The 12,955-nt window shown below is 40.7% G+C and overlaps 1 protein-coding gene across 1 annotated transcript; it reads left to right on the top strand.

Annotated features, from left to right (window-relative positions):
- Window positions 1-489: 489 nt before the first annotated feature.
- Window positions 490-10,611, top strand: LOC119428921 (calsequestrin-2-like). Its single transcript, XM_037696624.1, has 11 exons — window positions 490-766; window positions 2,341-2,425; window positions 2,565-2,665; window positions 4,360-4,468; window positions 5,053-5,126; window positions 7,498-7,628; window positions 9,287-9,332; window positions 9,446-9,500; window positions 9,607-9,707; window positions 9,830-9,904; window positions 10,255-10,611. The coding sequence occupies exons 1-11, from the start codon at window positions 524-526 to the stop codon at window positions 10,447-10,449; spliced, it is 1,215 nt and encodes a 404-aa protein (XP_037552552.1). The 5' UTR covers window positions 490-523; the 3' UTR covers window positions 10,450-10,611.
- Window positions 10,612-12,955: the final 2,344 nt, after the last annotated feature.

Genomic DNA, 12,955 nt, shown 5'->3' with positions numbered 1-12,955 from the left:
ATATATATATATATATATATATATATATATATATATTTATTATTATTATTTTTTCAGACCCCAAAGTACCAGCTCACGGACGCGCAGGGGTCCGGGGACCCCAGTTTGACAACTACTGTTTTAAATGGTCATCTGAGTCTGAAACAAAAAAACAACACACCAAACAAATTCATAACCATAACACTACAATTTGGTTATTTAATGTTAACCACTGAATGAGTAATTGACTTTTTTTTTTACTCCTTAATTTTAAAAGATAATAACAGATTAATAATGAATAATTGTTCTTTTAAATGTGTCGTGAGTTTCAGGGAGGAGGAATGGGACCCTCTTGAGATTTGAGCTGTGGGAAGACACAGAGGAGGAGATAAAGGACAAGACGAGAGGGGAAGCTGTCGAAGAGGAGAAATAAAGAGAAGCAGCATGAAATATTAGAGCTTATCTTCGATAGAGATCAAATCTGTGGATGTATTTTGTGTGTGTGCAGGTTCAAGAGGTGTTTTGATTCCTCCACGGCTGAACGATGCAGCAAATCTGGCTCTCCCTTCTGTCCGGCCTTAGTCTTCACCTGGTTTTTCTCTGCCGGGCCGAGGAAGGTCTGGAGTTCCCAAACTTTGACGGCAAGGACAGGGTGCTGGACGTCAACGAGCGCAACTACAAGAAGGCGCTGCGGAGATATGACCTGCTGTGCCTGTTCTACCACGAACCTGTGCCGGCCAGCAAGGGCCTGCAGAAGCAGTTCCAGATGACCGAGCTGGTGCTGGAGGTGAGGAGAGGAGTTCAGGTTCAAGTTTAGACGTCCTGTGATGAGAAACAGGGTTAGTGGCAAACGAAAAATGAATTACCGTATTTTTCGGACTACAAGGCACACTTAAAATCCTTTAAAAATTGGAAAACTAGTAAACAATTCTATGAACTATTTGTTTATTTTCCCTCCATCCGCTGATTTCTATATAATATTTTCCAAACCCATAGTAGGAATAGATCAGAAATGTTCCAAGTGAAGTTCTGTGGAAAGGTTGTGAATAATAAATGTCTTACCTGTTATAGATAGCTTTTTGAACAACCTCATTTTGAGGAAAAAAAAGAGTTTAATTCTGATAAAAATGACCAACAACTATAGTTGAGTGATATTTACAAGGTTTAGAGTCGGGTTTTTTGTTGCCGCGGCTCCTCCTCATCGGGCCGAAATCAATCATTTAGCGAGCTAACTTAAGCTAACGGTTGTTAAAGCTAATATACTGCAAGGAAGTAATAATTTCAGCTTTTTTCTGCTGGTTTTAGCATTTACTGCTATTTCAGCTATCTGTTTTATGCTCATTTTAAGTTTTTCAGCTAATTCCATATTTTGTAGCTAATTACAGCTCTTTCTGCTTCCTTCTGGTTGTTTAAGCCATTTTCTGCCTTTTCAGCTGTTTTTTTTTTGCTAATTTCAGCCTTTTTTTAAGCTAATTTCTTAATTTTTGTGCCCATTTCTGTTGATTTAAACCTAATTTAGTAAATATGTGTTCTTTGCTTCCTTCTGTTAACTTAGGCCTGTTCTTCTTTTAGCTATCTTTTAGCATGTTTCTTAGCTAATTTCAGCCGTTTTTCAGGAAGTTCTTCAGCAATAAGCATTTACACTGCATTTTCACAGGAAATGCAATTTCTCTAGTTTGTCTTTTTTCCCAGTTTTTAAACCGTCATCCTAAATATAAGCTGAAGAACTGCAGTCAGTTTGATGGATTCAGGCTCCATTTCACCTGCGCTCACTTTAAAGCAACAAGCAGGGATTTTAATCCCATTATGTTCGGTCCTCACAGCTATCCAGGGACCATTTCTGGGTCATTATTTTAATTATAGCTCGCTCCCAGAACCAATTAGCATCTGCCTGTGACTGAAATAAATCGACCTTCTCATGTCTAAGTTTTCAAACTTTTTCTTTTTTTAAAAATCTGTTATCCGCATGTTCATTCACCGAGCGATTTTCTGCATTTACGTTTTAAAAGCAGAAGTGTTAAAAAGTCTGACGTCTGTCTTCTTGAGTCCTGACTTCCTCTCTAACGAGAGAGCTTCCCGGGGAGCTATTTGCACTAAAACACCTTGATAATGAACTGGCGGAGGCAGAAGAAGCTGTGGATGCCGGCTCAAACACTCAAATGTCAAGTTAAATGTAAAGTAAGGAGAAAAACGTGGACGGAATTGGTCTTAAGCTTCTATGAAGACAAGTTCGAGTCCGGCAAATATGCATTTTCTTTGGTTTTGGGACATTGCGCCTTTTGATCCATGCTTTGTTTTTGGTGACCCACAGTGTCAGTACAGGTTTAAAAATTGGTTAAATATAATGTTGTGAACATCCAGCTTACAGCTCAAGTCCTGGAGAACAAAGACATCGGTTTTGGAATGGTGGACGCCCAAAAAGACGCCAAAGTAGCAAAAAAATTAGGTATGACTTATACGTATCACAATTCCACAATGATTAATACCAACCAAGGGTTCTTCGTCGTTCACAATACCATTCATCAAACGTTAGCTTCAAGACGAGCGTTAAAGAGTAACGGTCAGTGTTTCTGCCAACCAACCAGGTTTGGAGGAGGTGGGCAGCTTGTACGTCTTCAAGGAGGACCGGGTCATTGAGTTCGACGGGGAGCTGTCGGCAGACACGTTGGTGGAATTTCTCTTGGATGTAAGTAAAACAGTTAATTATCTTTTTAACGTCAAAACAAGGCATCAACCTCCTTAGAAAACGTGTTAAAACAGTAAAATGTATTTTGTTTTTTGCCAAGATTTGCGTAAAATTGAGTCCATAAAGACACCATCAGGCGATCCCGGTAACTAAAATAGGATATGATCTAACTAATCCACCTTTAGATCGTAGTTTTCCAGCAGGTATGGCTTCAAAAATAATCCCTATAATTTCCTTGGAAATGGACCACTTTTTTTCTGACAGCTGCCCTAGCGAAGAGAAATCCCTTCGTATAATGTTTGGCGCCATTGTGGAGTTTAGGGATTCCCCTTTTCAAAAACTGGTATGGAACACTCATTGTCACTCCAGACTAACGAAAACTGAATTTTCAAATTCTCATTCTCTCAGAAACAAACTAGCTTGTTGCCAGATGATGAATCTCTAACTTTCAACACACTACGGATCATTTTGAAGCTTCCGAGATGGAGAATTTGAAAACAGCTACTGAAAAATACTCTCATTTTGTCAGCACGCACCACAGGAACAGGCTATTTCTTGCCAATTGCTAATTTAGGCAAGCCAGCCATATTGTTATTGTCCTGAGCCTAGTTCTGCTGGAAGTTTCTTCCCTTTAAAAGGGAGTTTTTCCTTTCCACTGCTGCCATTGTACTTGCTCAGATGGGAGACTGCAATGAAGCCAAGATTCAACATGTCTGCTGGCTTCCTTAGATAGAGAACTTTACTAATTGGCTTTTCTATGTATGTGAATGTTCCTGTAAAGTGCCCTGAGACAACTTTGTTGTGATTTGGCGCTATATAAATAAATTGCACTGAATTTAAGGACCACGATTGATGAGAAGATACTGAACCACAATGTATTGAAACAGGTCTGAGACTATTAGTAGTGGGGTATACCCCTAGACAGAGTAAACAAAAAGACAACAATGCACACTCACACCTATGGTTGATTTAAAATCAACAATTGACTCACCGAGGTGGTTTTAGTCTCCCTGGGCAAAAAGTGGGAATTGGAAATACCGTCCATTCGTGTTTGGTGTGAGCGCACACGGGAGCGGGAGGTACCAAATTCTGTTTTGGTGTGTGGCAACATCTAGGCGAAAGAAAGGTTCCTTTCGAAAATTGGCTACCACATCAAAATCCAAGATGGCCACCACCATACATACTGTATATATGAAAACCGTCCATCCCTGTCATTTGAGTATATTCAAAGTATAGTTTCCACAAATGACTGGGGTGGCTACAGATTAATCTATGGTGGCCAAGGCCACCCTTAGCCACTCCCTGGCTCCACCATTGCTCCTAGTCATGGAAAAAATGGCTCCCTCCTTTTGCCAACTATGTCTTCTCCACAGTGTAACTCCTATGCACTTGAATACCTTGAATCAAAAACATTAAGGTTTACTTGCATTCCCTGTTCAATTCCAGTCCGGAAAAACACTCGTCTCGAAAACTACAAACATTCACTATTTAAATTCTTCTGCGTCAGGAGACAATGGCGTACGGCTCGTTGAACTTTGGAGGGAAAATGGAGTTCCACAAGAGGGAGAACTTGAAAATTCCACTTATGTAGAAAGGTCCACTTGAGAACCACACCAGAAACCTTCTTGTTGCTGTGAGGCAATGACCTGCCACTTTATTTTATGTCTTTATTTGTCTTTTACAAAATCTCTCAGGTGCTGGAGGACCCAGTGGAGATCATCAGTAATGCCATGGAGCTGCGAGCTTTCGAGAGAATGGAAGAAGACATCCGACTTATCGGTTACTTCAAAGGAGAGGACTCTCGTTGGTTTCTCAAACTCTTTTTACTTATGCCGACATCGGCATTTTAATAATGCACTTGTATTTTAAATCATAATGGGTAACGTACTGTCTCTTTCGTCACCACAGCACGCTCCAGAGGTTTTAATGGAGCTCAGTGCTAACGGTGCTACATCACCATGAAGCCTAACAGTCTTTTAAAAAGAAACCGGATTATAAAAATGTCCCTCGAGTCCCACGGGGGACTTTAAATAGCCCCCAGTTCTTCATGTAATAGGTCAAACTACAATTATAGTTCCTCTCAGTGAGAAAAGGAGATACATTGAAGCTGAGAAGATGCTATCTGCTTTGGTATGACAGTGATACAAAATTTAATTATGAACCCCATATCTGTCTGGAGATTGGCTGGTCCTTGGTGGTGACCTTGTTGGTAGCAGAGCCAGCTTTACAAGCACATCCAACAGTGTTAAGAAAGACTTAAATGAAGATGGTGGAATCAGGATGTTGGGAAAGTGAAAGAGGATAATGGGTTTTATGGCTTGGTTTTCTCCGTACATAACCAGAATATGAATGCTCAACTTTATTCTCTCTGCCGCTTGATTTCCCAGACTTCAAAGCTTTTCAGGAAGCCTCGGAGAGATTTCAGCCTTACGTCAAGTTTTTTGCGACGTTCGATAAATCTGTAAGTAAAAATAAAAAGGCTAAATTTAAAATAATGTGATGCTTTATTGTGTCTGCTTTATGAGCTTTCCACTCATCCGCCAACATAAAATAATGCCTTTACGCTCGAAGAGCACTCCATGAAAACGGGCACAAAACTGACTTTTGGGAAAGTCACAAAACATTTTAGGAAAAGGGAGTGGTGGCACAGAGGCTAGAGAAGGTCGGCCTGTGATCAGAAGGTCGCTGGTTCAACTCCCCGGACCAACAACGTCAAGATGTGTGTGGTAAAGTTGAAGCACCCACACATGCCTTTGCCCCACTCTGGGCCCTTGAGTAAGGCCCTTAACCCAAACCATCTGCTCCTCTGGGTGCCTAGATAACAGCTTTCTGCTCCACACAGAGGGCTGTGGTAGCTTGGTGGTCTGTGGTTGCGTCAGGAAGGGCATCCGGTTTCAAAATCAATTGCCAAATCTTTGTGCGAGTTAGATTGCTGTGGCAACCCCTGAAGAAGGCTTCAGGGATTGCCACATCTTCAGGAGCAGCCTAAATAATTTAATTTATTTATTTACCAAATTTCTTGAAAAAACTGATGTATGAATATACTTGTCTGCTAAAAGTTATATAATCCATTTTAATAAATAGTTGTCATGGTTTTGATCAAAGTCTGCTAACCAGTGCTTAATTTGTAAACCAAACAATGCCGGAACACAAATAGCATGGGGTCTGGGGGGTCCTCCACCAGAAAATTTTGAATAAAGTAGATGCCATTTCCTGCATTCTGGTATATTTTAATGGGTGGTTAAACATCTGTGTTTCCCTAAATTTGTAAACACTTGATTCAATAACTATTTTAGAGAGCAACAAAAGGTAATCTGACCAACAGCTCTCCTTGTGTGAATAGAGCATACTACGCTTCTCTCAAGCATCCTCACATCTGCTCCAGTACTATCTCCATTTCCACTGCCTTCATGTGCTTCACATCTCATTTGTTTAGTTGTACAATGAGAAGACTTTTTTTTTTTAAATGAAAGTAAACTGGACTGTCTTTTCAACACTTTGATCGCTGTTACTTTAACAAATTGGCACCATTGTTTTGATACGTGATGTACATAATGACGTGATTACCTATCAATCATATTTTTAATAATCAAAATTTTATTAATGACCCTCTTAAACTGTAAAACTGATTTGCAGTTTAGTTGTGCTGTTTAATTATATTTTTGTGTTTTTAATTAAATCACTCATGACTGTACTTTTAACAGCATAGATTTTTTTAAGGGTAGAAGTGGAAATGCTTATATGACGAGCTCTTACCCGGAGCTCTTATGTGATACAGTATTAAGAAGCTCGTAAGTGACTGTTATATTTAAAATGAGTGTTTATGTAATTATTTTCACTTTACATATCCAATGTAGGTTTTATTTGTTCAAGTCAGCCAAATTTGTTCATAAGTTTATTATTAATAAGGCTGAGAGTTACCAGAGCCAAGCAAACAGTTACTGGAACGTACCCTGTCAAAATAAGAGCGTTCCCAGATCCTGTTCCAGCAGGATCCGGCTCAAATTAAACCCTGCTTAGAGTTAATCAGTAAGCTAACAGGCTTTATGGCCTAGTCTGATGTCAGCAGCACCATCTGCTTCAAAGATATTCTGAAACTTATTCCCTGTAAAACTCCCAGTATTTTTATTTTATAAAGCATAGTCAGTTATTTTTTACAAGATTATCACAAAAATGCAACAAACTAAGACGTTAGTTGTCAAGTTAAGCTAGCTGTTTTGCAAAATTCCAGTTTTTACGCAAAGCTAAGCGAAATATTGCTGTAGTTGCTTTATACAATTTTGTATTCCATTAGTTCTTTGAGTTTCAAAAGACACAATATATTCTTAACACACCAAAAGTCAGAATTTTGACTTGGAGAGTTCTGAAACCGCTGAACCACACCAACTTAAATATCCAAGATGGCTGCCTCACACATGAAAAGTGGCAATAAAAGTGTGCACTAAATGCTTAACTTCTGTGAGTTTGTACTACTTCTATAAGGAAACATGTTTGTACAGCATTAGAACGCAAATAAATACTTTATCAAATTTTGTTGCTAATAATAGCTTAGTTATGAAGCACAATATTAGCCAAGCTACTGGTCTTCCATGTTGCAACTGGAACACGATAAGTTCAATATTGCCAGATCCTAGTTCTGACTTCTGAGGTAAATGGAACGCATCACAAATTGTAAAGATAAGACTGGGGTCAACTTTCTCCACAGAACAAATCAAACAATTATATTCAAAGTTTAAAACGTTTGTTTTAGTATTTAAATTATGAACATTTAGTTAATTAAATCCTTCTATAATGGTACTGAAATAACATCCTGGTGTGGTGTTTTGTTTTAGGTGGCCAAACATCTGTCCCTAAAGATGAATGAAGTAAATTTTTACGAGCCGTTCATGGAGGAGCCGGCCATCTTACCTGGAAGACCTCTATTAGAGATGGATATCGTCGATTATGTCAACCAACACAGGAGGTTAGACTGAATACAGTAGTCTCTCAATAATTCACAGTTCAACTTTTGTGGACTCACTCTTTTGCGGGTTTTCATCGTAAGACTGTACACGACACACAATTGGCTGATTGATGGAAGGCGAACAACCAGAGCATCGTGCTGAGGGGCAGACTGGCCATCGGGAGCACCAGGACATTTCCTGGTGGCCTGGCCTGCTCAGTGATCGCCAAGGGGCCCCCTCCTTTCTCTTTCTGAGGCTGTCTGTCACAGCAGAGCAGGGACACACAAAAGGCGGGCGTGCAACCTGTTGTGTGTCTCTGCTCTGCTGTGACAGACAGCCTCAGAAAGAGAAAGGAGGGGGCAGGGTCTGTCTTTCCCCATTGCTACTGCTCAGGGAGCTTCAGTGAGGCGTATACTTGAGTAAGCGACATGGATCGTCTTTTTTAAATAATCAAGCGTGACCCGAACTGAGCCTTTAGTCCAGCCCCTCGGTGATCACTGAGTGGGCCAGGCCACCGGGAAATGTCCTGGTGCTCCTGATGGCCAGTCTGATTAGCTCAGGAACCGTAGCATCAGTCTGTCTGCTCTCTTTCACTGTGCTCTTTTGCAAGAATGTGGGAAGGGTTTATCAAGCCTTAAAATATATATAAATACTAAAATAAATATAATGTCCCTACATCACGGATTTTCACCTATCGTGGGAGTGTCTGGAACGTAACCCCTGCGATAAGTGAGGGACTACTGTATTTAGAAGAATTAGGACTTACTCCAGATGTTTTTAGAAACAGATTTTTTTTTTACTACATCTACATCTCTTGTCCACATGTAAATAGTTTTAGTGAGTAATTAAAAAAAAAAAAGCTTTTCAAAGAGAAAATATTTCTAAACTGTTTATAATAGATCCTCGAGAACTTAAATTATGATGACGGCATAGAAGTGTAATTTATGGATGTTCACAATCAATTTGTGCTCTTGAAACCAAGGGCTCAGGAAACCCAAGCCAACCCTAACTATAGGATTAATTAAAAAGGAAAGACTTAAATCTAATCTTAAAAGCAGACACTGTGTCAGCCTCAGACAGAAACTGGAAGTTGGTTCCACAAGAGAGGAGCCTGATAACTGAAAGATCTGCCTCCCATTCTGCTTTTGGAAACTCTAGGAACCACAAGTAAACCTGAAAGTCTGAAAGTGAAGTGCTCTGTTGGGAAAGTATGGAACAATAAGATCTGTAATGTAAGATGGAGCTATGTTGTTGAGAGCTTTGTAGGTTAGAAGATTTTGAAATTTATTCTGAATTTGACAGGGAGCCAGTGGAGAGAATCTAAATAATTTAACTTTGGTCTTGGGCTGAAACTTTTAATAAAATAAATTGTCGATAGTTCTAAAGAAAATAGTAATCAAGTTTTGATATAACCTTTACAGAGGGCCACTAAATGAGGGTCCATGAATCTTCAGCTGAGTTGAGGATGTTCTTTTTCTATGGCTTGATATGTTGTCATTGAGGATATTGTCGCCACCTAGTGGTAAGGGGTATTTAAGGGTTTTTGTTAGAATAATGTAGACTTTTTTTTTTTTTTTAAACAGAGAAAAACAGTTTATACAAGTGTCTGGAATCATGCAGACAAGGTCTTATTAAGCCATTTCTTTAGGTGGTATTACTGACAGTGTGATCTTCACAGGGCTACCTTGAGGAAGCTCCGGGCTGAGAATATGTTTGAGATATGGGTGAGTGTTTGATCTATTAAAGCAGGTTAAAATGGCTAAAATCTTTGCTCCATATATTTATTTTAATTTAAACCACATACAGTAACATGCTTCGTTTCCTTTTCCACGTTTAGGAGGACGACACAGACGGGATACATATTGTTGCCTTTGCTGAGGAAGAAGATCCAGGTCTTACGCTGACATGGGACATTTTGTTGCCTAATATTGAAGTTTTTTTTTTTAATTTTGAGCTCATGGAGCTCCAATAAGGAACCCCCTCCTTTGTTGTTCTCAGATGGCTACGAGTTCCTGGAGATCCTGAAAGATGTGGCCAGAGACAACACCAACAACCCAGAGCTCAGCATCATCTGGATCGATCCAGACGACTTCCCCCTGGTTCTTCCGCACTTTAAATTGTTATTTCTGCAACAAAAATTCGTCTCAAAAAGACCACGAATCCTATCTTACATGCAAGTAAAAGTCTTACGAAGTGAACTTGGTTTGTCTTGCCTCTACAGCTGACCACTTATTGGGAGAAAACCTTCAGACTGGACCTGTTTAGGCCACAGATTGGTGTGGTCAATGTCACAGACGTAAGTACCGTTTTCAGACCCATTCTTCTTTTCCTTCTTCAGGGGTCGCCACAGCGAGTCGTCCTCCATCTCACTCTGTCCTCACTCCAACTACCTCCATGTCCTCTCTAACTGCATCCATATATCTCCTCTGTCTTTTTCCTGGCAGCTGCATTTCTAACATCCTTCTACCAGTATACCCACTGTCCCTCTTCTGGACATGTCCAAACCATCTCAGTGTGTCCTCTCTAACTTTATCTCCCCGTTGTTCAACCTGTGCTGTAGTGGTTAGTGGTCGTTTGATTTTCAGACTCATTGGTTCAGAAAATACCTAAAAGCTTTCCTTCTTTTCGTGGTGCACTATATTCCAGGCCGATAGCGTTTGGTTGGACATGTCAAACGACGAGGACCTGCCCACGGCAGAGGAGCTGGAGGACTGGATTGAGGACGTTCTGTCAGGGAGGATAAACACCGAGGACGATGACGAATACGACCAGGATCACTACGTCGTGGACGACAGCGATGAAAGTCCAAACCAAGATGAAGAAGAAGACGACGACGATTAAACCAACTAGAGTTGTTCTACTGAACAGAAATAGTCATGTTACGATTAGAGCTTCACACATTTGTCATCTATTGATAAAAGCAAACTAGAACGTACAACAATTTTAAATTTTAGACCAAAAGTAAAAGTAGTTTTAAAAGATAAAGCGCAACACTTCTAATATTCCCGTGGTACTCGTTGAAGATGGCACAGTGCTTGAAGTTGTACGATTTCCTTTAATTGATTTTTTTTTTTCTAGAGGTATCTGTGGAGAAATAAGAGTGGACCAAAACATAAAAGCTGCTGGACTGAAAACTACAACAAGCTAAGAGAGAAGCTAAAACATTTCTTTACGTAGAGACAAACACAGTTTGGTCACCATGACAGGTTTTTATCCCTAAAAACATACATAATGACACCAGCTTCAAGGGTGTTCTATACAAAGGCATGATGTAAGTGACAAATAAATTATGTGTATACAGTAGTCCCTTGCTACTTCGCGGTTCGTTTTTCCTGGACTCGCTCTATCACGGTTTTTCAAAGTAAGATTGGACGTGACGCAATTGGCTGATTGATGGATGAGTCGCACGATCGGCATGGACTTTTTTTTATAATTTAAAATAATTTTTTAAAATTATTTAGCACCTGCTGCACAGGTGCACAAGTCTGTGTGCAGTCCACACCTGCAGGAGAAGCTTCCTCCACTCTGCGGTGGAGAAGTGGGCGTGGCCGAGAGCACTGGCAGGTGGCGGAGAGCAGCTGGAGGCAGAGAGATGATGTGACATTCTGTGCTCTTTTACAGTTTAGAAACATTTAGAATATTGCAAAACTGTGGGAAGGGTTTAAAACACCTTTATATACTAAAATAAACTATTTACTACTTGTACTACTTTTCCAACTTCGCGGTTTTTCACTTATCGTAGGGTTTCAGTGTACGGATCCCCCGCGATAAATGAGGGACTACTGTACTTGAATGGCATCTTTTTACTTGCGTATATCACAAACTTTTCCAGAAAGAACCCCTGGTTATAGGTGACACCTTCAGCCAGCATCGGCTGCGACCGTTGGCGACTTGTTGGCAAACGACGTTTGTAAGGGACTCTCCGTTTTGGCTTCAAAAGTGTCACGAAACGTTTGCGGGGCTTCTCAATTTTCTTGCGTTGCCTCGACTCGCAGAGGCTCGCAGTCTGAATCTTTAACATGCTCAAAAAATGTTTAAAAAATTTGCAATAAATTAGCTCACTGTGACTGCGGCGAGTGTCTTGAACGCATCTTGGTTCAGGTTTGGTCAATTCTGGTGCAGCACTCTGACACCGGCATAGGAGCTCTCCTATGCAAGGCTGCGACCCTGAATGTTCCGGTCAGCTCTTATGCTCAGCACGCCATGTCAACGCTGCCGAGTTACAGTCAGACCTCTACTGCACGTTTACAACTGGTTCAAAAATGCTGCAGCCAGATTTTTAACTGGTACAGGCAACAGAGAGCACATTACTCCAGTTCTGGCCTCCCTTCACTGGCTCCCCGTTCACTTTCAAATTCATTTTAAAATCCTTCTGTATGTTTTTAAATCTCTGAACAGTTCTGCCGCTCTTATCTCGCTGATCTGCTGCAGCCATATGCCCCACAGCGCTCTCTGAGGTCAGCAGACCACAGGCTTTTATTGGCTCCAGGCACTTATTTTAAGCTCAGAGGTGACAGAACCTTCTCTGTTGCAGGTCCAAAACCGTGGAATAAGTTACCACCGTATGTCAGGCAGGCACCCTCTCTCACTGTTTTTAAGTCTCGTTTAAAAACTCACTTTTATTCCCGGGCTTTTGACACTGTGTGAGTTGATTTGAACTTGTATGTATTCTATAATGTTTGCCATTTAGTTCTTATCTTTACCTATTTAAAGATCTATGTATTTTATCCCGTGTCCTTTGCTTGTTTGTTCAGCATTTTGCTTGGCCTTGTTGCTGTTTTTAAGTGCTTTATAAATAAAGTGGTATGGTTTTGCGATGCCACCTTCATCTGTGTAACCACCCAAAGCTGAGAAACATGCCTGGCTCAGCTTGTGCTTTTAAGAAAAGCCAAAGGCAGACTAGCGGTCCGCCGATGTCCCCCGTCGCTGAGGGATTTGAACAGTGAATGTTTTACAGTTTTTGCGATGAGTGTTTTTCCGGACTGGGATTCAACATGGAATTCAAGTAAACCTCAATGGTTTTGTTGCAAGATATTCAAGTGTGTAGAAGGTACACTGTGCAACAGCACAGAGGCAGGCAGCATGGAGTGACTGATTCTGGCGATTAGAGGAAACCATTTTATCTACTGCCAGGTGTAATGGTGGAGCCAGGGGCGTCACCATTGTTGGTCATGGCCACCTCTGATCTTCAGCCACCCCAAGGACACCACCAATCATTTGAGGAAACCACAAACACACACACATGGCCGTGGTCATCTTGGATTTTGATGTGGCAACCCAACTTTGGAGTGATCTTTCTTACAACTAGATGTAGCCACACACCAGAACAGAAGTGGATACCTCACTT

The sequence above is a fragment of the Nematolebias whitei genome, chromosome 23 (genome assembly GCF_014905685.2).
Source record: "Nematolebias whitei isolate Nwh7 chromosome 23, NemWhi1, whole genome shotgun sequence".
Taxonomy (NCBI): Eukaryota; Metazoa; Chordata; class Actinopteri; order Cyprinodontiformes; family Rivulidae; genus Nematolebias; species Nematolebias whitei.
This window is presented reverse-complemented; position numbering and strand designations above follow the sequence as displayed.

Excerpts from the sequence above, each read along its gene's own strand:
- LOC119428921 (XM_037696624.1), top strand. The coding sequence starts at position 524 with ATGCAGCAAATCTGGCTCTCCCTTCTGTCCGGCCTTAGTCTTCACCTG. Across the intron at positions 2,666-4,359 it reads TGGTGGAATTTCTCTTGGAT|GTGCTGGAGGACCCAGTGGA; the intron begins GTAAGTAAAACA and ends AAAATCTCTCAG. Across the intron at positions 5,127-7,497 it reads TTGCGACGTTCGATAAATCT|GTGGCCAAACATCTGTCCCT; the intron begins GTAAGTAAAAAT and ends GTTTTGTTTTAG.